Source organism: Physeter macrocephalus, chromosome 21 (assembly GCF_002837175.3).
Source record: "Physeter macrocephalus isolate SW-GA chromosome 21, ASM283717v5, whole genome shotgun sequence".
Classification (NCBI taxonomy): domain Eukaryota; kingdom Metazoa; phylum Chordata; class Mammalia; order Artiodactyla; family Physeteridae; genus Physeter; species Physeter macrocephalus.
The window spans coordinates 3,901,837-3,928,895 of NC_041234.1; the positions used below are offsets into that span (position 1 = coordinate 3,901,837).

Genomic DNA, 27,059 nt, shown 5'->3' on the forward strand with positions numbered 1-27,059 from the left:
TAGATACTGTGGGTATTTCAAGATATCGTTTGCACTCATTGCTACTTTTTTTTTGGCGGGGGCGGGGCGGGGTATGCGGGCCTCTCACTGTTGTGGCCTCTCCCGTTGCAGAGCACAGGCTCCGGACGTGCAGGCTCAGCGGCCATGGCTCACGGGCCCGGCCGCTCCGCGGCATGCGGGATCTTCCCGGACCGGGGCACGAACCTGTATCCCCTGCATCGGCAGGCGGATTCTCAAACACTGGGCCACCAGGGAAGCCCCTCATTGCCATGGCTCACGGGCCCGGCCGCTCCGCGGCATGTGGGATCTTCCCGGACCGGGGCACGAACCTGTATCCCCTGCATCGGCAGGCGGATTCTCAAACACTGGGCCACCAGGGAAGCCCCTCATTGCTACTTTGAAGTGGTGGTAGTTATCACACCTGCTGGGAGACCTTGTTATTTAATGTATTAATAAGGAATTATTTATTATTTATAATACAGAAGTACACATAGATTAGTATACCAAAATTTGCTTTTAAAATAGCTTGATAGTTACTTTAATATAAATGGTTCCTTTTGTAACCTTATGTGTTTTATTTTATGCATATAAAACCATCATTTAAAAACTGAGAATGGCTTTCCCAGACTACCAAACCTAACTTGATAGCCTAACAAAAAGTTAAGAATCTGTGGAATAAAAACTCAATCAGAAGGTAGAAGGACTCCCTGCAGCTTTCTTGAAGGTTCTAGATTACCCTGAGATGAGCTGATATGGGATGAAGGGAGGTAGGGAGGGCAGCCAGACTGCAGTCATCTGGGTGGGGGAGTTGAAGGCTGGATCTGGGGAGGGGTGAGAACGAACAAGGCAGGTGCGGATTTGAGAATCTGTGAGGGATAAGCTGGTCTTCAGCAACCAATTAGCTGAGACGAGGGAAGTGTAAAAAAAAGAAGTCATCCCCAAATTTTGTGATGGAGCCACTAACAGAATAGCGGAAGTCAGAATAGTGAACTGGCTTCTCGGAGGAAAATAACAGGGCATTTTGAGAACAAGGAAGCACTTAGTTACCAGTAGTATAATAGAAAGAAACCTAGAAACTTTTTGGAATTTTTTTTGGCCACGTACATGTATTACTTCTTCAAATCAATGAACACAATTTAAAAGCTTAAATAATTAAAACAAAAAACAAAGAGAAAATTAGCGTCAAAAATTAGAGTCAAAAGCCCAGTTCAAATCCTATCTTGTGACTCTTCGAATGTCCTACTAACTGAACCCTGGCTTTCCTATCTGTACTATTAATCTGTACAATTAGTACAGATTAGTAATTAGTACACTTGATCAGTGTTAGAAATAGATGTATTATGATTCTACACTAGGGGCTAGGGACATAGGACTGTACAGGACATATCCTTTTTTTTTCCCCTCAAGAAGTTGACAATCTACCAAGGTAGAAAGGACACATGGTTTAAAGACGGTGGAGGGTGGGCATGACCAAAACCTAGCAATGTAAGGTAAATAGAAAAGAAAACACCATGACTTAGCACAAACCAAATGTGTTACACAAAGTTGAGCTCACCGAGATCTGGGATGCTAAAGGAAGGCTTGGAGAAAAAAAGGAATCAAAGTTAAGGTTGGCCTTGAAGAGCAGAAATGCCAGATATAAGTAGGGGAGGGTGTGTGAGAGAGATATTCAAGAGGTGCTGACACAGCCTCAGAATGGAGACAACCAGAATGGCATTTTAGAGCACGATTTAGGGAGCTCATGGGACACAGACTCACAGCACTCACAGTGTGGCCATTATATCTGTGTGATCACAGAATCTTCGGGAAAGAATCCAGACAATGGCACCCACGCATGACTATCCTTATTCAATACCGAATCACGGCATTTCACAACGTTTCCGTTGAAATCATTCCATGTGTCTATGTCAACTCAACCGTTATGTATTATCCTTTCAAGGAGCTTTTTATAGGATTAGAATGGTTAGGAAGATTCACCATAAGCCTGAATATAAATAGTCACAGGATTTGTAGCATGGGGTCCTTTGTGCTTGTCCTGAATAAGGAACCATAAAATGACCTCCTTTCTCCCAGAAATCACAAGGCAGGAGGGAAAGACCAAGGGCATGGACCATAAATGAGCAATCCCTGGCGTAATCCCCGACAGCGCAGGGCAGCTGGGCCAATTCCATTTGATTCAGTTTGACAGTATCTAAAACGCTCCTGTTCCCAGTAATAAGTGGCTCCAGCCCGAGATCCCTGAAGGAAGTGCTCCTGATGTGTGGGATCGGCAGGCTGCCTCCTGGGAAAACAGGGGTGTCTTCACCTCACCATGTCCCCACATGCCTGCATCCCTGTCACAGCACAGTCTGAGAGGAATGGCCAACAGGGAACCGGCAGACGTCTATCATTAGCCTCACGGTGCGCAGAGGAGCAGACAATCAAACCACTGCTCATCGCCTGGGGGGTACACTTCCCATTACAGGCACCACGGAGCGGGCGGGCGTCTGTCCCCAGTAGCAGAGAGAGCTGTTCGGTGCTATTTCTTCCTAAAGACTGCTGCTCTGGCTGCAAGATTCAGGCCGGTGATATGAGACAAATGATCCCCAGCCCCACACTATCCCTCTTCAGCGAAATTCTAGTTCAACTTCCTGCATAAAGGTGATGACACTGAAGCCCATAGTGATTACATTCACTCATGAATGGATGGATGGATGAATGAATGCATGGCAGGGAAATCAACTGGGGGAAATCCTCCATGGGGGCCTATGAAGCCCTGATTCCCCCACAAAAGGAATTTTCCTTCCTGTGAGGAGCAAAAGGGACCAGCAGACCCTGACTATATTGCACACTGTTCTTAATTAGGTAACACCACACTCAGGTCTGTGTGACCCGCCCGATTCCACCAATATTTAATGAGCACCTATTCTGCACTGCCCTAGGACTTTGGGACAGATTCACTGGTGAACAAAACAGATAAAGACCCCATCCTTGGAAAGCTTCTACAACAAGAGTGGAACATACAGAGTCTGCACACCACCTGCTTAGAAATCAAGTTGCTTATGTTTATGTTTCTATATTTAAAGAGAGAAATGCATCCCTTTGTAATAAAGTGAGGATTATGGATGTTACCAAGGGCTTATGATTTCTTTCTCAAGGAAAGCATTAAAAGGGGACAGACACCTACCTTCTCCCCACCAACACATACTCATCAACAGGCTTCTGCAGGCCTTGGCTCTAGGTTGAGAACAAACCGCTGTGTTCCTCGGAGAGCAACCCAGCCAGCTCTGGAGCCCATGGCTGTGTTCCAGGAGGGAACCCCACCTTCAGCCCAGAGCTGGGAGCAGGGCAGCTTTACATGGTAGTGTTTGAGAAAGAAAGAGGCAGTAAAACCACTTAAACAGTTTGTGTGTGTGCCCTGCAATTCTTAAGCCTTCACAATCACCAGCCTCTAAGTGGTTCAGGGCCCAAGGAAGTAGTTTCTAGTTCTTAGCCCTGTTGCAAGTTGGGGAAGAGGCTGGGTGAATTTCAACATCTCCACCTCCACCCAATCTTACAAACATTATCTACATCTGTAAGGCACTGAACAGGATGCCTGTGAATACAGGCAATTACATCCAATTGCCCTTTGAATACAAAGATGACCTTGCTGTCTGGGGTACCTAACTACCCAGAACACAGGCACACCTATTTTATTGCACTTTGCTTCACAGTGCCTCACAGATGTTGCTTTTTTTTTTTTTTTTTTTTTAACAAATGGAAGGTGTGGGGCAACCCTGCATCGAGCAAGTCTATCGACGCCACTTTCCCAACAGCATTTGCTCACTTCGTGTCTCTGTGTGACATTTTGGTAATTCTCAAATATTTCAAACTTTTTCATTATTATTATATTTGTTGATCTGTGATCAATGATCTTTGATGTTACTACAATGACTTGAAAGCTCAGATGACAGTGAGCATTTTTTAGCAATTAAGTACTTTTTAATGAAGATATGTACATTATTTTAGACATAATGCTATTGCACACTTAATAGACTACAGGATAGTGTAAATATAGCTTTTATACGCACTAGGAGACCAAAAACTTTGCGTGACTCACTTTATTGCAATATTTGCTTTATTTCAGTGGTCTAGAACCCAACCCGCAACATCTCTGAGATATGCCTGTAGTTCCTACCTATCACTGTTGAAGTTTTACCTGTCAACTGTACCAAGAAGAGGAACAAGATTCATCAAGTCTAAAGTCTACTTCAGGGTACAAGCAGCAAGACAGAAAAATCCGTTTAAGGGTTGCTATAGCTTTTTACATCCAATTGCCCTTTGTTACCCAAGCCTCAGTCAGAAGCACACTGGAGAGGCGGGTGTGAGGGAGGAGGGAACATGGGGGAGGGAGAGGCACACAGGCAAATGGAGTCAGCTTCATTGTTTCAAGAGCTGTTTTACCATTCTTTCCAAAAAGAACAATGGACAAATCAAGCTCTAAGGAAAGGCCCACACCTCAACATTACTAAAATTTTCCTCAAAATTTATTCATACTTGGTAGGTTATACATTTCTGGGAATGTATCCATTTATTCTAGGTTGGCCAATTTGTTGGCATATAATTAATTGTTCATAATAGTCCCTTATGATCATCTATATTTCTGTGGTATCAGTTGTAACCTCTCCTCTTTCATTTCTGATTTATTTACTTGGGTTCTCTCTCTCTTTTTTTCTAAGTAAGTCTAGCTAAAGAGTTGTCTGTTTTATTTATCTTTCCAAAAACACAGCTCTTGGTTTCACTGATCTTTTCTATTGTCTTAGTCTCTATTTCACTTATTTCTGCTGATCTTTGTTATTTCCTTCCTTCTGCTAACTTTGGGCTTAGTTTATGCTTTTTCTAGTTCCTTGAAGGCATTATGCTAAGTGAAATAAGTCAGAGAGAGAAAGACAAATACTGTATGATCTCACTTATATGTGGAATCTTAAAAAAACCAAAAACGAACACATAAGACACAGACTCACAGATATAGGGAACAGATTGGTGGCTGGCAGAAGCAGGGGGTGGGGCAAGTGAGCAAAATGGGTGAAGGGGGTCAAATCAAATTTCCAGTTATAAGATAAATAAATCCAGAGGATGTAATGTAAATAATTACCAATACTACACTGCATATTTGAAAGTTGCTAGGAGAGTAGATCTTAAACGTTTTCATCACAAGAAAAAAAACTGTAACTATGTGTGGTAATGGATGTTAACTAAACTCACTGTAGTGATCATTTTGCAATGTATACATATATCAAATCATTTTGTTGTACACCTAAAAGGAATACAATGTTATATGTTAATTATCTCTCAATTTCAAAAATGTATTCAGAAATAGTTAAATGAGAATTTCAATACCAGTCCTTTTTCCTACCCGTGAGAGGTAGGGGACAGCATTTTGGAAAATTTTTTAAACCAGAAAAATATCAAGATAGATTTTTAAAGTTTTTAAAATTGAGATATAATTCATTTAAAGGTACGGGTCTTAATGGTACAAGTCGAACAGTTTTGACAAATGCATACACTCGTGTAACTCACAGTTCTACCAGCATACAGAGCCTTTCCATCATTCCAGAAAATTTCCTTGTGTTCCTCCCCAGTCAATCTACCTCCAAGCAACCGCTAATCTGATTTCTATCACCTATGACTGCTTTTGCCTTTTTTAGAACTTCATGTAAATGTGTTAAGACATAGTTTTTTTACCTTTTGAATATTGCTGAAAAAAATACAAATTGTTTTTAGAAAACATCCTTTTCTATTTGTGGAATTAGTGGGAAAAAATATTTTTGAGGGAACCACTTTCCTGAAGTCATAAATACCGACATTATTTTCTATTTTTATTGCTTTAAACAACCATCCCTGTTGATCTGGGGACATGGAAAGCTAGTCATGCCAACTATAAACAAGTGTTATCTTGGTTCTAAATGCCTGAGCCAATATTTTCCCCCAATTCCTACGTCCTTCATTGTCTAATTACCTCTTCCAGGCAGGGCCAGAACATTCCATACACATAGGAAGTTGCTTTTTATCCCCTCCCCTTATTCTTTTGAGAATAAGCCTATTCCACATGAGGGGGTCCCTCAAAAGAAAAATCTGTAGGGTCATCCAGAGGGAAATGACTTAAGAAAATATATATATGATTTCTATTTAAGACTTAAGCAAACTCTGTCCAATGAGACAGAGCAACATCCATGATTTTCCTGACAGTGGCAAGGGTTTCTGGTAGGGCTCTTACAGACATTCTTCAGCAATGCTTGAAAGTCCTGTCCTTCAATACAGCTAGGGGCTAGTCTACAGGTCCCCAGATTCCTAAATGACTCTAGGCTATCCTTACTATCATTCCAGCTTGAAAATATGAGCAAATAATAAGTCAAGCCAGAAAGATAACCTTTCTGATGAATCAAGATCCTGAAGCTTTATCCTGTAACTATTCCCAGGTGAGTGAATTGTCTATGGGGACGCATTCACCTTAGAACAGCCACACGTAAGGAAACTTTGAAGGGAGTGTTCCTTTAAAAGTTCAGTGTGCAGACGTAGAGAATGGACCTGAGGACACGGGGAGGGGGAAGGGGAAACTGGGACGAAGTGAGAGAGTAGCATTAACATATATACATGACCGAATGTAAAATAGGTAGCTAGTGGGAAGCTGCCGCATAGCACAGGGAGATCAGCTCGGTGCTTTGTGACCACCTAGAGGGGTGGGATAGGGAGGGTGGGATGGAGACACAAGAGGGAGGGGATATGGGGATATATGTATACGTATAGCTGATTCACTTTGTGATACAGCAGAAACTAACACAACATTGCAAAGCAATTATACTCCAGTAAAGATGTTAAAAAACGAAAAAGTTCAGTGTGGGCAGCAGTGTCATTTTCCCCTCCACCCCATTTGATTGCATCTGCCAGCTCCTGCTTCCTGTACTCCACACCTGCTCCCAAAGCTTCACAGGTCATCCCCAACCTCAGAGCAAAGCTGTACTAACGTCCTGCCCTCCTTCCTCGAGACTAGCCCAGCGCCTTACACAATACAACTGTGCTTGCTGAATGAATCCAAATACTCCTCACCTTCCACACGTCCAGTTGAAATGTCCCCTATTCTAGGAAGCACCTTCTTCCTTCTCACTGAGTACCTCTGTTTTCAAATTCCTCTCTCATTTGTCAACACCATTATTTGCCACTCTAACAGTAGCTCAGGTTATTAGTCACCTTCTTAGTTGAGTATATCTTACCCTCCCCGACTATACCAAGCATGTTTCAAAGCAGAGTTCTGTTCAATAAATCTTTGGATCTCTGTAAACACAGTTTCTCTCACCAAGTAAGCACTCAAATATTTGATAATTCCCATAGCTATGCCAATCTATTATAAATACATTTAAACTTGCAAAGGTGTTAACTTTTATGTGGTTGTCGCCTGTTTTGTATGCCAATGATTCTAATCTAATCATCGTTGCTTCTAAACGTGGCTTCCCCCTCCTTAATATGAACGTTCTACCATCTCTGTGCATTAGGAAATCAGAGATGTACACCCCAAAGTTATTTGGAAAAATAATTGTAGAGCAGCCTGGGCTCTTTAGATTATCAAATTACAATTTAAAAAATCTTACATTAATGTTATCTTTTTTTGAAAAGGGATACAAACCCTTCTAAAGCAAAGGGTGCCTTAATGGGTAAGAATTTAGGTAAGCTTTGATCACCTATTAATTAACCAGCTTTTAAAGGAACCTGACTTCCCGTGGCCAAGCACAAAACAAAAAGGCCTCCTTTTGCACATGGAGTCCTCAGAGTTCTTACACCAAAAATGAAATGAGGATAAATTGCCCATCCACACCCACAGAGGTTGTCTGATTGAGTTAAAGTTTTGAAGAATTTCAAGGGCCTCTTTAACTCCTGCTGAGAGAACCACATCTCTCTCCATGGCACAAGAAGTAAGATGCCTAAGTTTCTAGGAAATGCAAGTGACCTTTCTTTGCAAACGACAAGTCCAAGTTAAGCTCTAAGTCAGAAACTGAAGCCTTCAGTCTCTAGCCAGCCTGACTGGGGACCACTGGGAAATACCTCAAAAACTAACCACAAAGAACAAATAACAGCCAGCATCTCTGAACACCCCTTGGGCCACCATGAGGAGAGACTGGATGAGAGCAAGCTCATCTAGCACAAGAGGAAATGCAGTGCCTTTCCCAGGCTCTAGATAACATAGATAGGAAAACAAAGAGGTTTCAAAGCACTTTAAAACAAAAACCAAATCCCCAAAATAGGCCAGCAAGCCAGTTTCAGAATTTCAGCGGCCCTCAAATGCCACTTCTCCTGGTAACCCTATCCATGCGCCATCTCTGTTCTTATCATTAGAACTTCACCTGCATTGATCAATCCTCCCCACGCTGGACAAAAATGTCACAAGTGTGTATTTAAAATGATTTCCTTAAAAATGCCTATCGGGGATTTAGCCTGTTAGCTTTCCTTTTGGATTGGCAGCCCAGTCTCATTAAGTGCACAGTGACTTTTTTTTTCTCCCTGCAGACCAGCCAGGAGGCAGAAGTGTGGTGAGCGCTTCCTGAGCGCTCATCCCTGGACCGCCCCACACTCTCCATTTCTCCTCTAGCCACGCCGCAGAGACCCATCCAAGCTGAGCTGCTAACCTCTGCCAGAAGGGCTGTTCACCCCACCAAGGGTCAGGGCCGTGTCCACCCAAACCTGTTTCCGTCCACTGCTCTTCCTGCTAGCACATGATTTGGTTAAAGAGTACAAAATATGTAGGTTTGAAGAGAAAAAGCTAGTGGTGAGAAGGAATAGGATAATAATTTGAAGGTTTAAAAAAAAAGGTGCCAAAATAGGTGTAGAAAAAGACAACTAAAAGAGATTAGGGGTGAGGGAGTGTAGAATTTTAGAAGAATTATTAACCCTGATTGTTTCACTTTTGTTGTCCTCAATCCACGTTAAAGAAACCAGCGGGAATAGCAGAGGATGCATCATGGATGCAGAGAGGATAGAACTCAAACCAGCAAGCCCATAGTTAAGGGAAATGCCCAGGCCCTACGAGGCTGTGTTGACAAATGGCAGACAAATATACGTTTTTATATTTTAAGCTAAGATTACGTGTTAAGATATATGTATATCATTTTTTAGGATTCTCTACTTCATTCAACTGTTCTAAAAAACTGGTCCATACATTCAAAATCTTCCTAGGAATTGTCTCTTGGGGTGGGAGGGAGTATGGGCATTTGTGTGTGTATAGCTTTGGAATACTGTAGAATTAATCTATTAATCAATCAATAAAAATATATATACACACCTATACAATACAATATGTTATATTTTTATTGACCAATAGATTGATTCTATAGTATTGCAAAGCTATTACTATGGTCTTATCTCAACCTGCTCCTGTGATTTAAGGGTTTTTGTTTATTTGGGATTTTTGTTTATTTTGTTTTTAGTCTTCAGTGGAATTAGACAGTAGCTACTCAATGGCATTTATGTAACACCCATTATAAGAGAAAAGGACAGATTTTATATTATACAGTGACAATGGCCCAGGATCTGCAATATGACAAGTAGATTTCAACAATAGGGAAATTAATTTTTGATGATATAATTTTAAACATATGGATTAAAAGGTAAACCTTTATGTTGTGTTTTACACAAATAGCATAGGCTACACAGTTAATTTTCCTTTTTCCTGCTTGAAGCAAGCTGAGAATGAAGCCTAGCACAGAACTGGCAGGGATGGAAAGGAGGCGGGGACCGTAGATGGTGGTGAAGCTCTTCTTCCAGGCAAGGAGAATAACAACCCTGCAATCATTCCTCTCCTTTAGCGACCCTCGTTCGGTTTCCCTGGAGCCAACAGGCAGTTGAGAATGGGCACTATTTCCCAGAAATTTATTAATAATTTTCATTACCTTAATTTGTATTTCTTAAAATATTATTACAACATTAAAGGAAAAATCATCTTCTATGACAGAACCATTTTCAATTCTGGGTCCCTTTCCATTTTTGATCACATGCACAAAGATAGATTTTAGATGACTGTATCCTACTGTATGCAAATCTGTGGCTGATATATTCATTTATTTTGAAAAAAACCTTTTCATACTTCCATTTATTCATTTACTTATTCAATAAGCATTTATTAAAGTATATGTTAGGTTTCAGGCACTATTCCAGGTACTATGAATACAAAGATAGATAAAACCCAGATCCCTACTGTTGAAAAGCCCTCAGGTTAGTGGAATATAACATAATTACAACGCACAGTATGGTAATAAATACAGATTTAAAGGCCTCTGCGTTTACCATCTTAATGGCTTCACGATCTTCTAGCTGGATAATATAACTTAATTCACACAACTATTCCCTTTCTTGATGACTTTTCATTATCACAAGCATTGCTGCAATTAACATGTTTCACATATTTTTTTTTTCTGTTGACCATTTCCATGGATAAATTCCTAGGAGTAAGATTACTGAGTCAAAGGATATTAATTCAGATTTTTATAGCTATTGATGTGCTTGTTAAGTAGCTTCATGAAGGATCATAAAGATATACAAAATCACCAGTTCTCCTAAGCATTGCCAAGTCTTACCACTAAATCTGTTTTAGGATTTTCAAAAGGAGGTACCCATTATTGTCTTAATTTGATTAATTAATAGCAGGGCAGAACATTTTCTCATGGTTAAGATTTTTATTTCCCCTTGTGGGATGCGTGTTTATAGCAGGTCTATCTATATCATTATTATAGTAGCTTTCTAAAATATTTTCATATGTTACATATATAATAACTTTTCATCTTAATTTATTGCAAATTTTTTTCCTGTTTGTTGTCCTCTTTGTTTAGCTAAACTTTCTTCAAATCATACCAAAATTTTAACTCTCTTTTATTTTTAGTCACAACTGTTTATTTTTTCCTCTGGAATTTCTTCCATGGTGTCAGTCTTAAGAACTGTGCCCTTCTACCATTGGCACAAATGTTCTACTCTGCTGTGCATTCATTTTTAACTCATTCAGCTTTCAACAAATGTCTCCTATGTGCCCTGCTTGGCACCAGGAATAAAAAAATGATGAATGAATGACATACTAATACAAATTATCCAAAGCTGGGAAATAGGCAAAAGGGGTTACTGCATGTCCTCCCAGTATCACACTGGGAACCCCATTAATTGATTCTCTAGGGACAGGTATCTTTGCTTGGCACACTATTTACTATTTCTGAGATAGTTTACAACTCTGTTAGTGTAGATGTTAACCGGTAGAAAACCAAAAGCAAAACAAATGAGTCTTGTCAGATAACCATGAAAATAAACTTTGACCAGCAGAGATGCAAGAGATTCATGCACTAGAAAAGATAACCTCAGAGGTTACAGTTTCACTGCCCTGCAGGACGCTATGTAGTTGTGCAATCTTAATCAAGTTTTTTTCTCTTTCAGTCATTATAAATACTTTGTTCTTTCACCGTTCTCTTTGAGCCAGCCTTACCATCTTGCAGTTGCCCTCATTAGTGAGTTAAATAAAGCTTTGATGCATGCTCACTTCATGTTTATATGAGAGTCAAGAAATCTGGCTGCGAGCAACAGCCCTGCCACTTCTACCCACGTCATAGTTCACTTAACCCTTAACCTCCTCCTTGACTTCTGGCTTCCTTTTTCGGGGGGGAGGGGGCGGGGAAATCGTGGGTTTCTGTAAGGTTGAATGGTATTCAGGAAACCAAAGCAATTGGAAAACTGTATTTCTATATACAGATACATGTGTTGAATCAGAATGAATGATCAGATGCTAAGTTCAAAGCCCAGGATCCCCCAGGCCTGAGGGAGTGGAGCCTGAAAAGCCTGTGCCAGTGTCTGGTGGGACACTCCACCAGCAGGGCTGGCTCCGAGCAGCCAGGACCACACAGGAACAAGGTTATGTAGTGTAGTGGAAAGAACAAGGGTCTCTAGCCAGGTGGACCTGGCTTCAACCCTCAGCCCTGCCTCTTTTAGGGTCTCTTGAGCCTCTTTCTTCTTCTACAAAATAAAGTGGTTACGATGAGTCAATGGGCCCATGCGTAAAGAACCATGTCACTCCTGTCACATACTAGGTCTTCAATAAATGCCACTTCTTTTTCCTTCCCTGCTGGGTGGCAGGCCTCTCTGGAGGAATTTCCTCTGGAAGAGGCTCAACCAGGTGATGTCCAAGGTCTCTTGAGTTCTAACGCCCCCCACAGCAAGGCCAACCAGCCAGGGGTGGGTTCTGACAGCCCGTGCGAGGCCACCGCGCCCACCCGCCTGGCACACGTACCTCTCCTACCACCTCTATGATGTCGCCAACTTTCAGCTCAAGCTCATCATCGTTCTGGGGCAGGTAGCTGAACGCCACCTGGCACCGGCGCCTCCGTCGCTCGCCTGCATGGGAAAAGCAAAATATTCAGACACAGCTCTTGTCTCAAAATTAGATTTTGAAGAGGGGCGTCCTAGGCATGCAGGCAAATTAAGCTGACTTGTTTCAAATATGCTCTCTGGTACATGGCTAGAGGCATGGCAGCTCTGGTCTCTGAGAGAGAGGCAGGAGAAAGCAGAGCAATGCTTGTTGGTCTTTTAAAAGCTGCTGGGTCAGAAAGGCATGGATATGAGAAACCGATCCGTTGGTGCAGAAGGCAAAACCCCACCCCTGAAGCGCTGGAGCACAGTGTTGCCTTAAACGATTTTCCATGGATAGGGCTTTGTATTTGCTGCTGGTGACTTTTAATGAAAGTTGATGTGATATGGTAGAGGAAAAAGAATGGTCTGCTTCTAATGCTAGCAGGGCAGAGGAAATTTTTCCCAAATGTGCAAAGGAAAAGATAAAGTATCCTGGCCTTTTTCTTACTAATCATCACCCTTTTAACATGCTGGAACTCAGGCTGATAAGCAAGGGCTGATTTACATTTCAGCCTCCTCTTGGTACCATTTCAAACGCCCCACAGGAGTTCAGCAAATCCACTTTTGTCCTCTTCCCTCTGTCCCAGGGGATCCATTAGCAGGATCGCTGGCTGCTTACACAGAACCAACCCAGGCACATCAAGATAAAAACCAGGGCCACACTTCACTTGAATGAAGGACCCTCAAGGTCATAGCATCTCACTCACCCAGTGTGGCCCAACAGGGAGGTCCTGGCTTAGAGCGGTTCAAGTACAGATGCAACTGTCCACGCCACAGACATGCGCTGTGGGGGGAAAGAACACGCATGCGGCGTGCGTGTGACGGGGCTCAGGGAAGCGGCGGGACGGAGACAGAAAGACGGCAGTGGAGGCCCAAGCTGGGAAGAGGTGAATAAGAGAGAGGAACCGAGACCAGCATTGCTCAGAAGTTTGTCACTCAAGGCTGACCACTTCACCTCATCCCTTCCTGCCACCGCATGGCCTTGAAAACCAAAGGGATCAATGACTTCAAGGAAACACATTTAGAAATGCTTACATTATTTTTGGATACTGCCTACAGGGATTCTTTTCCTTTCCTAACCTTTCCCTGAGAAAGCAAGTCCCCGCAGGAGTGATCACAGGCCACACTGAGACCCCCATGCAGGGTGACATCATACAAAGGGGCAGGCCTTTGCTACATCTGACGTGCTCACTGATCAATATTTATCAAAAGCCAGTGGCCTAGTTCTCTCTGTTCCATTTTTTTTTCTGCCTGAACCTCACTAAGGAAGAAAAGCGTTGAACAGAGGGAAGAGGGCAGAAGTTCAGAATCAATATCTCGTCTAATCACATCTTTGGCGATGACGTGAATACACTCTACCCCTTTGTGTGAAATCACGAGCCGGCTGGTCTCGATGAGAACAAATGCAGAGCTCTCAGGCCAGTTCCCAGGTGCTAACTGCACTGTCAGCGGGCAGAGCAGGGCAGCCCAAGGCTCTCCCAGGAACAGAGGGCTCACCCCAAATGGCTCTTCCCAGGCGGGAAGTCAGGAAGAACGGTCTCCAGGGCGAAGAACTCCACCGCTATTCCCTGGCTTCCAACACAAAGGAAGGCAAATCAAGCCCTCTGTCATAAAGGATACAGATTTCTCATTCTAGCCAAGAAAGTCTAGATGACGAGGTGATCTCGGCACCTGTCTCCTACTCCCTGTGACTCCCCTGCCCTCGTATACACCTCTTAAGATGAAGCTGTATAAATCTTTAAGAGCTTTATTTGTTATATGTTACGTTCAAAACAAACTCTGCAGATACAATCTGAATACGAAACAAGTAAACATGACAAATGTCTGAAACTCGACACTCATAACCAGAGGTCACCAAAGTCCTGACCAAAGTGACTTAAAAATAACATCTAAAGACCTACTGTTAGCTGAATTCATAAAACTTAATTAAATGTAAGTTCGTATCTTCACAGAACCCTCTGTAAAAAGTAGCATCTAACCCAACACTACACAAAGGGTGAAGGAGAGGCAACATATTCTTCGAGAAAAGACTAACCCAGGAGAGTCAGGACCTAGAACAGAAAAATATTTCTCTCGAACCAAATCTTTCCATCAGAATTCTATAACGCCCTGTCTGGAATCAGAAAGAACAGCACACTTACTAATCTCTCTCTGCCAGGCTAGTCAGTATTTCTTAACTACCTCTAAGGTTATTCAACTGGTGGCACAAAGACCTATAAAGCACACTGCCAACATACAACACCAAGAAAAGTGAGCCCGACAGGGAGGTATCCAGAGGTCGCTGGTGGAAAAGGTCACCTGACACGACCCCAAGCAGAAACAATTATTCCCTCCGACACTGGGAGAGTCTGTGATCTTTTCTAAAGCACCCCGATACCCATCATCCTAACTTATCCTGCCAACCACATGAGTTAAAAAGAAAAGAGCCAGAATGAGCAAACATTTTACAAATGAGGCAAGTAGGGCTCAGTGACTTACCCGAGGTCACCAAGCTAGTAAGTGGCAGTACGTCCTTGGCCTGAGTTCAGAGCTCTCACTCCAATGCTGGATGAACCAATTTAGTTCACACCTCGTCCCAAGTTCTCTGCAATCTGTACTTAGCAGCTTCCCACAACACCACATAACACAGCCTTAGGGCTTCTCCACGGCTTTCACCTTACAGATAACTCCCAAACTCCTGCACTGCTGCTTTCCAGGCCTCGATTTCTGCAAATTACTGTTTCAATCTTGTTTGCCAGTTCCACCCAATGTAAAACTCAGTTCGGGGGGAATATTTGATGTTAGGAGACACTGCATTTCAGTGGCTTCTGTCCATCTTAAATTTAAGGGAATTTAAGGATGTCATTTGCCATTTTCTCCTTTCTTGGTATTTCACTGATGTTTACTAGTTGGTCTTGACCTTCCTTGAAGAGGTATGTAGACAACAATGTTATCTCCTTTCAATAGCTGGTATAAACTGGAGGAAAAAAATGCATGACTTGCCCAAGGCTGTGGTTCAGAATCCTTTCGTTTAAGCTACCACCCTCACGCCCAGAGCCCCGTCCACATGAACTCAAGTTTTAATACATTTCATCGGGCTTTTTTCTTTTTGCCACTGTGTGTGTTTTTTAGGCAGGACCACTTAACTCCTTACACATAATTGAAAGAAGTAACGGACACGAGTTTTATGGACATACAAGCAAATGTATATGGGCACATGCACATGGCTTACCAAAAAAAGTATGACTGAGGCAGACTTCATAAGGCATACTTGACACGTCTCTCTACTTTACTGCCATATTGTATGACGGCCACAAAATACACATGCATGAACATGCATTCGTATAGAGGAACACAGGCAAACACAGGTGACAAGGCAGGCACCCTCAACTCCCTCATTAGATCTCATAACCACCTTCCATTCACGACCAGCTCTGTTTAATAAAATAGTAACAGCTAACATTTACTGAGCACCTACTGTGTGCCAGAGACTACTAAGGACTTTATATGCATTAGTGCATTTAATTCTCACATTGAACGTCGAGGGTAGATCTTGGACCCTCCCTTCTACAGACAAGGAGACGGAGGAGGCACAAAGAGACTGAGTATTTTACCAGAGGTCTTACAGCTAGAAAGTGCTAGAAGGGTCAGGGATTTCAAGTCAGGAGATGCAACTCCAGAGACTGCCTCCCCTGTCTGACTGTTCTTAAGAGGAATCCTCGGCTATGAGTCTTGAGACTGCAGAAGGGACTAGCTGGGCTAACATGGGACATGGTTAAGTTGTGAAACCAGGAAGTGACAAACCACAAATCAGGAGCGTTTCCTTACAGCTGCTGGCAACTGGGGCCCATATTTTAATGAAATAAAGCTGGTTGGATGGGGAGGAAATGTCGTATATTCACATTCTCTAAAAATGAAATAGCAGAAACTGCAAAGGATGCCATGACCCAGCCTCAGAAACAGCACACATATCTATATTTTAGAGCCTTCTGGGGTCTTACAACATGTGAAAACTTTACTAGGTCAATTCGTTCAATGACCACAAAAATATAACAACAAATAGTGCAGTGGTTGAAAAAAAACCTTTGGGTAAACTGAAAAGTTTCAACACTCACACAGTCTTTTTTTTTTTTTTTTCATCCCACATCCTCCTTGACAGAACGAGAGTATAACTACGAGGGTTGATATTTCCAAGAAACTCACTAAATTAATCAAATGGAGCCTCACCACATGCCTAGGAAACACAGCAGTATCCTGATGTCATTTTACAAAAGAGAAAACATTTATAAAATCAAAGAGGAACGTCAGAGGAAGCCCCTAATTCTCAGGATTACTTCTGGCATTTTCTCCAGACATGGCTTGGGGTCCACCTGGGTCAGAATGTTGACCTGCGAGGCAGACCTACGGAACTGCACTCTCTGAGGTTAAGGCCAGGGGCCTGCATTTTAAACCTGACTCCGCAAGTGACACTGCCCACAAAAATCTAAACCTCAACAACGAATCAGAGCCACTAATTACACGTGAGAACAGGAGAATACCTTGTTGGGAACAAGTGGTCTCCCTTTGGAGGACACTAACCAGTGGTTCTCAATCTCGGCTGTACCCTGAAAGCATCTGGGGAGCTTTCATAAAACTCTCCATAACGTCCTAACAGCAGCCCCTAAGGAACAAGGTCTCCATAGAAAAATGGCCTCTTCCAGGGCTGGGGCAAAGAAAATACAAAGTGAGACTGGAATATGTGGTTATGACAAAATTAATGAAGCACTCTAAGGCTTGAGGGATCATTTGTAAAGGACACAAGGCTCAGCTTGGTGGGGCTTCCACTGGCCAAATCTGGGACAACAACAGCATGTACTAAAGGATTTATTCATTTCAGAAAAAATTCATGAGCCCATAATGATACATTCACTAGGTAGCTAGGCTGAGAGCTAGCTAGATGGATGGATAAGATTAGATAAGTAAGTATGGACCAAGAGGGGAAAGCTCTTCTTTACAAAAGAATGTCAACTAATGCATGTAGAAATGATAGAAACACATAATCACCATTTTATAACCATCATGGCAACAATTGTTTCTGGCAAGAATCAATGGTTGCTAAAACCGCTGGGTGAAATCCTGTTGGGGATCAGGATATTTAGAGAGTCTCAAAGTATCTCCCCACAGATTATTCATTGATTACAAAAGGAAATGGTCCCCTGAGTATGGAGAAACCTGGCAGACACAGCCTCAAAGTTCATGTCATCAATGATGGGACAAATTAATATCAGGTGCCTCCTTATGTGATGCACTGAGAAGGGCTTAACATCACCTACAGAACGCTCCCGCCCAAAATGTTTAACTGAAATCTGACCGTGAAGAAACAAGCAAATCCAGATCATGCAAATCCAAAATGAGGGACAGTTGACAAAAACTGACCTGGTTAAAAAAAAAAATCTTTTTAAAATCAATATCGCATAAGATTTTTTAAAGGTTAGGGGATTGTTCTAGATCTTAAAACAGTAAAGAGATTTAACAACTAAATATAATGCAATCCTTAACTGGATTCAGGGTTTCTTTTAAAGGTTATAAAGGATATTATTGGAAGAAATGGGGGAATTTGGATATGGACTAATACTAGATAATAGCATTATATTAACGTTACATTTCCTGAGTGTGTTAATTCTATTGCAAAAAAAAATTCTATTGCAGTTACATAGGAGAATGTCCTTGTTCTGAAGTATTTAGGGATGAAGTGTCTTGATATCTGTAATGTACTTTCAAGTTGTTTAAGGAAAAAACAAAAGGAATGTGTGTGTGTGTGTGTACACATACATACAGACACATATGTATACACATATACATACAGCAAGAGAAAGAGAGAGAGAAAGCAGATGTGGCAAAATGTTAACAATGGGTGAATCTAGATAGGTGTCCATTGTACTATTGTTACAACTTTCCTGTACATTTGAAATTTTTCTAGATAAAATATTTAGGGGGAAAAGGAAAAAAAACAGATGCCTGGGCCCCACCCCTAGATTCTCTGAAGTCACCGATCTGGGGTGCAGCCTGGGCATCTGAATTTTAGGAACTCCCCAGGTGATTCTAGCATAGAGCCAGGGTTGAGAGACATCTAGACAGGTCATTTGTCAAAAAATAAATGGGACTCTTCCAGATCATGCTATACAGGCCCTATATTCGGCTTCTCCCCAAAGGGGAAAAAAAAATCATACTTATTTGGCCATGTTATCCTAATACATAACCCAGGTGAATGTTGCTGTGCTGGGATTTTTATTTCACAGGGCTTTGGGACAGTTGTACTAAGCAGTCTCTAGCTCTGGAAATGTGTTCCTGGGGCCGGGGGATGGAAAAGATGGTAGTCTCTGCTATCATTAATTAGCAAACACTGCCAGGGGTGCAGCAACTCCCCAAGTTACTGAGCAGCATTCTGGATTCTTGAAGAAGCTGTTTTTTGAGTTGGAAACATCCATTTATGCAAGGGGCCAGGTTTCCTATTTCAGGATGGAAAAACAATACAAAGCGAACTAAATAAAGGTGGAGAATCACCCATTTTACTCAGGATATCCAGTACATTCTGGGTGCAAGGGAAGAGAAAGCTGAATCACTGACTTTGTGGACCCAGCCTCATACCCTTTCCCGGAAAAATTCCCATGCATCACCCTGTTTCCAATGTAATGTAACTCAGACGAAGAGGAGGCCACTTCAGAGGTTGATGGCGCGCCAGGAAAAAAGGGACTCATGGGTCTTTCCTTACAGACCTCTCTCGGCTGTGGCTGGACTGTTGCAGTGGAAATGTACAGTATTTAATTAATGAGCACTGTTTGGTCCCTGGACATGCGCCTGCTCGATTCTCCAAGGGATGTGTACCATCAACATCTTTGCATGGCAGGAAACGGTAAATGCATTTGCCTTCTCCTTCAAAGGCAAGGTTCATCTGAAAAGAGGTTAGAGCTATGCCAGTGCTCATGTGCTCCCAAGTCCCACCAGGAGGAAAACGTAGACCCAAGAGGAAACCATTTAGTAGGGCCTCTGAGTCACAGGGGACAGGGAGGGAGGTGGGTGAAGTCAAAAGTCACATAAGGAAAATCAACTGAATCTTGGAGATGAAGGAAGTGAACATTGACTAGGTATCTGCTAGGTGCCAAGAACCATGCTAGGCATGTCGTGTGCATCCCCTCAAGTCCTCACACCAGCACTATGAGGTTAGGGGTGCTGGCCCCATCTTGATGGATGGGCCCAGAAAGCCTGGATACCTTGTACGAGGCCCATGAGTAAAATAAGTTGTGGTTTGCAGCCCTCTTCTTCCACCAACCCAAGATAATACCAGGAAGACAGAGCGGAAGTGTGTTTCCGGGGGACTTTGGATACCAAGCGAAGGATGAGGACTTAATTTTATGAGATCCTGCCCAGAGGAGGTTTCTGAGCAGAGAAGTGACAGGAAGATGTGAGGAGGACAGATATCTAGGGAGAAGTGCCTGATGCAAAGGGGTATGCAGAACAGCTTGGGGGAGGGAGCCTAGAAGCAGGCAGAGGGCCCAACAGAGGACAATGAAAGAGAAAGTCTGAAAAACATGGTGGGAGGAATCAGAAACGCAGGGAAGGAAAGGTAGATACACAGTATCGTCATCAGGTGATACTGGAGGCCAATGATCCTTTCTTACTTGTCTTTGATCCCATTACCTAGCTCAGTGTCTATTAGAGCAGACATGTGATCCATTCTTGATAAATGGATGGATGAATGAACTAATGAGCACCTAGTCCACATTCTGTCGGTGAGTCCCTGATTTTGTGAACACAAATTCCCAAAGGAGCACTGAAGAAAGACCAGAAGGGTGGAGGAAAAGAGTTAAAGCCTCAACTTGATGTTAAGCAGGGTGCCCACTAAAAGCCAATGCCAAAATGGTTAAGATGGTACATTTTATGCTATGTGCATTTCACCAATTAAAAAAAAAAGCCAATGCCACCCTGACCTATTGCAGGGATGGGAAGATGGTGGCCCCTGTAGTCTTGCCACTGTGCTGAAGGTGTCTTGTTCTCCACCAACACTGTAGCCCGAAGCATCGGTGGTACTAAAGAGTGCCTGAGATACTCTTAACTGCTCTCTTCTTCCAAGTTTATGGTCCACTGTCCATTATACTTAACAGTAGAGCAGGGCTAGATCCCAACAAGAAATGATGTATATTTGATTTTAAATTTAGTCCTCTTTAAGACAGAAAATACTTGTTTCAAGTAGGAAGAAACATATCTGTAAGCATGTTCAGGGCAGCATTTCTTCTAATAACAAATGCATACACACACAGAGACCCACACAGGAAACATCCTGAATGTCCACTGCGAAGGAATGGCTCCATTAATCATGGTTTATCCAGGCCATGGGAAACTCAGCAGCCAATTAAACCGGGCAAGCAGCTCTATGTGTACTGATGTGTAAAAGGTGCCCATCGTACATTAAGTTAAAAGACCAAATCACATAATATGTATATGATCCCCACATTGCAAACGCATGCACGCTCGCACACACACACACACCACCTCCCTCCCTCCTTAACTCCCACCAGAGACTCTTTTATTTACTCCTATTATCCAGAACCTATCAAGAGTATGCATTCAACAAATGCTTATTAATGAATAAATGGATTCATTCAACATTCAAGTGATACGTTAGGGCCTAATACAATTAAATGAATGAGAGAAGGAGCGTGTGTGTGCACGAACACACTTGTGTAGGCACAGAAGATGGTACAAAAGGGCACACACACACACACACCCTCTGCCGTTGGGGCCCCTTCTCTGGGTTCCTCTAACAACCGTTGCTTTTCTCTAGCACTGCCTGCATCCCACTGTATTTGAAATATCTCTGAGTGTCAGTGTATGTTTTTCTCCACGCCTTCAGCTCTGACACCTCTCAGCGCTTTCACGCACACCTTTTTCAACAAATGCAACTCATTTACCAACACCCACGTGTGCCTCATGATGGTTCTGAGGATGCTGTCTCATCACGAATGCCCACTCACCATCAACCTGTGAGCGCAGGTGCCAGGTATCTAGAAACAGAGGGAGGGACGCAAATCCCTGATCTTCCCTCAGTCCTAGAAACTTCAGAGTCTAATGCCTTGTTTAAAGAAGCCACTGAAAGCAGTCTTAAAGTCAGCCAATTAACACACGACCAAAAAAAAAAAAATCAAGTTTCTACTGCAAGCGAAATACAGAAAGGGTCATCCATTTAACAAGCTGAGTTTCTGCTAAGAGGACCTACACATGGATATTTTCCATATTAATGTTGTCACCTGATATTTCCATAGAAGCCACATAATATGGGCGCCAGGGGCATGAAGAACTCCTCCAAACACAACGGCCTCCACCTCAAACTGACTCGTAAAACTGGTGTGAATTAGCTGTCTGAAAGGAAACACAAACTCTGATTTTCCAGCTCATGGACACGTGGTTCATAACGATAGCATTAAGGCACATAAAGAGAATCCTGGGCCTCACAACACCGAAAAGACAGATAACCCAGGGTCCCCAGCACTGCGACCACACCGTGCAGCCCACTTGAGCTCTCAGCCTCAGTTTTTCTCAGGTATAAGATTAGAATGATGAGGGCAGACCTACTTTACAGAAGGGCTTGCTGCCACCTGACTCCTGCCCTTTTTTCCACTTGTCTTTACATGAACGAATATGCTAAAAGGCAGCCTTGTTCATTATTTATACCAGTTCAACCAATTTTCTTTTTGCCAACCTTCCCTTCCCAATAGAGTGAGATAAAGGAATCACACTGGAAAACAAACTCAGTGGCGTCTCTAAACATCCTCCTGGTTTTCCCCTCTCCTTAGGCTGGTCCCAGGGTTTGGTTTGGTCTTTCAGCACAGTCCTTAATCCAAATGACCAGACCCACAGCAGACCACACTGGGGGACACTTCTCCAAAGCATCCCTGGCTCGATTCCCCCAGCCCAGGCTGCCATCTCTCTGGGGGAGGGAGTCTGGATGTTCAGAGGAGAAAATCTGATACATAAAGCACACTGCTTTTCTCTGCTTTAGCAAGGCTGATTTGGGCAAAATGCCCCAAAGAATTCAACATTATTTATAGAGTTTTGTTTGATCTACTTTTAAATGCTCCATGCAGAGTCATTCAAGTGAAATAAGAATACAGAATTTCAAAGGGAAAACTGAAGGAAAATTCTAAATATAAGTGATTTGTTGAGCATAAACAAGATTTCTCCTTTCTATCCAACATACTCCCTCTAACATCTCTATTTTAAAAGGCCTTCTCAAACTTTGTTGCTGACAAATGGACCTATCAGACCCCTAACTTGTACAGTGAAGCGGAGAGGCAGAGAGAACAAGATGAGGGGAGAGTGAGTTCATATTAAGAACAGTAACAAAGGTCTAGGAAATTCCAGAAACCCTCATCTGTGGTCCACCTCTCTGGCCTAGAGAATTCTCAGGGGAAAATTACCACCATAAACAAATCTGGAGTATCCCAGTTCTCAAAATCAGCACCAAAAAATGGCCCTGGGAGATTTAGAGAATGACAGAAAATTCCACGTATCTTTCTCTTTAGGAAATAGGGGAAAGATCTTTATTGCAGGTAATCAAAATGTGTGCTAAATTCTGACTCATTTTTAATATAGTTTCCTTTCTCATCCCTATCAGAATAAAGAGGGGGGGGAAGTGTAAGTTTTTATAAATTTTCTGGATGCAAATGGGAGTTTTCATCCCAATTCCTTCTTCTGTATCTAAAAGCAGAGATTCTTAACTGAGGTTTGTGGATAGATTTCACGGGGTCTCAACACAGATGGGAAGAAAATTACATCTTTATTGTCACTACCCTCTATCTGAAACCTGGTCTTTCTTTCCACTCTGCATATAGACAACAAGCCACACTGGGATTAGCAGCACCTGTGGATTTTATTTATTCCCTATTACGTGGAGAGATATTTTCAGTTTACATCATGGTCATTGCAGCTACCTTGAAATATCATTTACCCTCATCCCTACTTCAAAATTATGATCACTTCTAGACTCACTGCTGGATCTTGCTATTTAATGCATGAATAAAGGAATATGTATTGCTTAAGTTTTTGCAATATTTTGATACCTGTATTTCAGTATAACTGTATTCATTTGTAATCCTAGGTATTTTATTTTATTCATTTACAAACATTATTCTGAGAAGGGGTCCATAGGCTTCACCAGACTGGCAAACAGGTTCCCAAGCAATTTTTTAAAAAGTTAAGAACTTCTAATCCCTGCTCTCAAGATTATGGTTTGCAAGGAAACTCAAAGGTGCAGGGGGGAATTATACACACACACACACACACACACACACACACACACATAAAATAAAGCAGTGAACATGACATTTGGACTCTGTCTGCCACAATGTTTCACAGGCTTTGGAGCAGCACATCATGACAGAAGAACCACATTGGGTGGGCTTCCCTGGTGGCGCAGTGGTTACAAATCCGCCTGCCAATGCAGGGGACACAGGTTCGAGCCCTGGTCCAGGAGGATCCCACATGCTGTGGAGCAGCTAAGCCCATGTGCCACAACTACTGAGCCTGCGCTCTAGAGCCCGTGCACCACAACTACTGAAGCCCGCGCGCCTAGAACCCACACTCCGCAACAAGAGAAGCCACCGCAATGAGAAGCCCGTGCACTGCAACGAAGAGTAGCCCCCGCTCACCGCAACTAGAGAAAGCCTGCATGCAGCAACGAAGACCCAACGCAACCAAAAATAAAATAAATAATAAATACATTTAAAAAAAAGAAGAACCACATTGGGCAACTTGACAGGTCCTGATCCACGAATAGCCGTGTGGCACAGTGTTCAGGAGGCTGCTGGCCAAGTGCCCTCTTATTACCCGGGTCAGTGGCTGGCAAGAGCCCTGCTCTGTCATCTGGCACCTTGGCTCAGCTGAGCTCAATGCCCATCGCTCCCTTCCACGAAGGCCAGCACAGCTAATTTGCAGGCTGCCACCTGCCATCGCCTCAATGTCCCCCCTCCAACCAAGCCCTGCGTTTCTCTCCTTTTTCAAACCAGTAAAGTTATGGAAAGCGTCACAAGGTCCCCCTGCCGCCCCAGGATAAAGAGGTCACTTGGGCTTCCGTGCACCCACAGAGCTCCAGATACACCTCTTCCTCCCAGCCCTAGTCAGCTGCACTGTCTTCTTTGCGTGCACGTCCCCAGTGCCTGCTGGGCAGTCAGTGCACAAATGTTCCATGAAGGGAGGGAAGTTGGTGCCAATGTTTATAACTGCACAGGATTTGCCTGGCTTCCACCGAGGTCCCATCTTTGTGGTATCACTGGAGGATGAAGAACCCTAAGGTCAGCAAGTCCAACTGAGACCAGAGGCATCTGACCAGTTCTTAAAAAACAAAAAATTAAAATCCAGAAAAGAGCAATTCCACTTTTAGGAAGCTATGCTCCAGATAACTTACATGAAATGTACAAAAATATATGCATAATGCTCAGCGCTACATTGTTCAGAAGAGTGAAAAACCAGAATCATCCTAAACGTCCTTCAATTAGGGGACTAGTTAGTCAGGTCACAGTGTATCTACAGGTGTACTATTAAACAGTGGCACTGCTCTAAATGAACCACTATGCCAAGGGTTCCAAGATTCTTTTCAACCTAACATCACGAATTGCAATACACTATAAACAGCATGATGCTATCTGTATTTTTTAAAAATACCAATACGCCTGTATCACTATGTGCTTAGATTAGGTCATACCATGTGAAATTGACACTTCTGTGGTCAAATCTCTGCAATTTCTTATGGTTCATCCCAATAGACATGGGTGGAGATCTTCTGAGGAGATAACCGCGAGCCAGGTCTCCTCTGGGGAATATGAATGAGGAAAGGGATTTTAAGTTACTTTTTGACTTTTGTTACCATGACATTCCTTTACTAATTTTTCACACTGAGCATGTATTATTTTTATAATAAGTCTAACAAAGAAAACTTGGAGTGAATCTAAAATAAAATGTACAACTTAAATTTTAAGAAAAGAGCAGTGAGGTCTATACAACACTATAGCACAAAAGCTGCCTTACAGAGCAGGCGATTTTTTTTTAACGTCTTTATTGGAGTATAATTGCTTTACAATGGTGTGTTAGTTTCTGCTGTATAACAAAGTGAACCAGCTATATATTGACATATATCCCCACATCCTTTCCCTCTTGCGTCTCCCTCCCACCCTCCCTATCCCACCCCTCTAGGTGGTCACAAAGCACCGAGCTGATCTCCCTGTGCCATGCGGCTGCTTCCCACTAGCTATCCACCCTACGTTTGGTAGTGTATATATGTCCATGCCACTCTCTCACTTCGCCCCAGCTTACCCTTCCCCCTCCCTATGTCCTCAAGTCCATTCTCTACGTCAGAGCAGGCGATTTTGTTGTGATCAGAACAAAACCCGTTACTGTGGGCTTCCTCTAGGGGCGACAAAGAGTTTTGTTGCCAAGGACCCTCTGGAGGAGTGTCATTCAGAAAAGGATGGGTTTCTAGGCAAATGAGCAGGGCAGATAAAGGGACTGGGCTACCTGTAAGGAAAGGTTTTTAAAGAGAATTTTTTTCCCCTAAACAAACAGTTTCCTGATAAACATAGTTATCTCTTTGTTCAAGGCAAATCAAGGTTTTTCTCCTTTACTGACGCAAGTCCTTCTTTCCTTGGAAATGCGGGAGAGTAGCAAAGGTACATTTAAAAAATGGTATCTCACACTCAGACTTTTCATTTTCCACACCGATCTGCACCTTTACTCTCCTCCTGGAGGGAACTGAGTGTCATGAAAAGTGTAAATTTTGAAACTGTAAATCTAGAAGGCGTCAGTCTAGAAATTTGGAGGCAAGACAATGAATGTAGATTCATCCGTGGAATAGAGAAAGGAAGAGCAGAGGGCGAGAAGTAGAGAGAAATAAGTGCACATGGATTCCTCCAACAACGCTGATTTTTGCCTGCACCGCTTGCCTCAGCACTTAAATATCTTTTTTAAAAAAATAAATTTAATTATTTACTTATTTTTGGCTGCGTTGGGTCTTCATTGCTGTGCATGGGTTTTCTCTAGTTGTGACGAGCAGGGGCTACTCTTCATTGTGGTGCACAGGCTTCTCACTGCAGTGGCTTCTCTTGTTGTGGAGCACGGGCTCCAGGCGCGTGGGCTTCAGTAGTTGTGGCTCGCAGGCTCTAGAGCACAGGCTCAGTAGCTGTGGCACATGGGCTTAGTTGCTGCGCGTCATGTGGGATCTTCCTGGACCAGGGCTCGAACCCGCGTCCCCTGCATTGGCAGGCGGATTCCTAACCACTGCGCCACCAGGGAAGCCCAGCACTTAAATATCTTTACGTCAACAGGCTTCATGATCAAGTTTTCTATATACTATACCTAAGTAAGTCTCCTTTTGCAAGATGAAACTTCCTGGAGGGCAGGAATTGAGTTTTCCTATCCGTCTACAGCAGGGCTTTGCAAACTTGTTCTGTAAAGGGCCAGAGGAAATATCTTCGGCTTTGCAGGCCACACAGTCTCTGTGGCAACCAATTAACTCTGTGGCTGTAGCGCAAAATCAGCCACAGACCATATGTAAATGAAGGGGCATGGCCATGTGCCGATAAAACTTTATTTCCAAAAATAGGTAGTACCAGATGTGTCCCATGGGCTGGGATTTGCCAACCTCTGGTGTACAGAAAGGAGAGGTC

At 42.9% G+C, this 27,059-nt stretch overlaps 1 protein-coding gene across 7 annotated transcripts in view; it reads right to left on the reverse strand.

Moving 5' to 3' along the window:
- SH3KBP1 (SH3 domain containing kinase binding protein 1) overlaps positions 1–27,059 on the reverse strand; it is a 346,648-nt gene that overhangs the window by 155,447 nt on the left and 164,142 nt on the right. For all 7 annotated transcript variants that reach the window (XM_024115253.2, XM_028482479.2, XM_028482476.2 and 4 more), the window contains one exon: positions 12,269–12,372. In XM_024115253.2, coding sequence (XP_023971021.1) covers positions 12,269–12,372 — 104 coding nt within the window. The remainder of the gene's footprint in view (positions 1–12,268; positions 12,373–27,059) is intronic.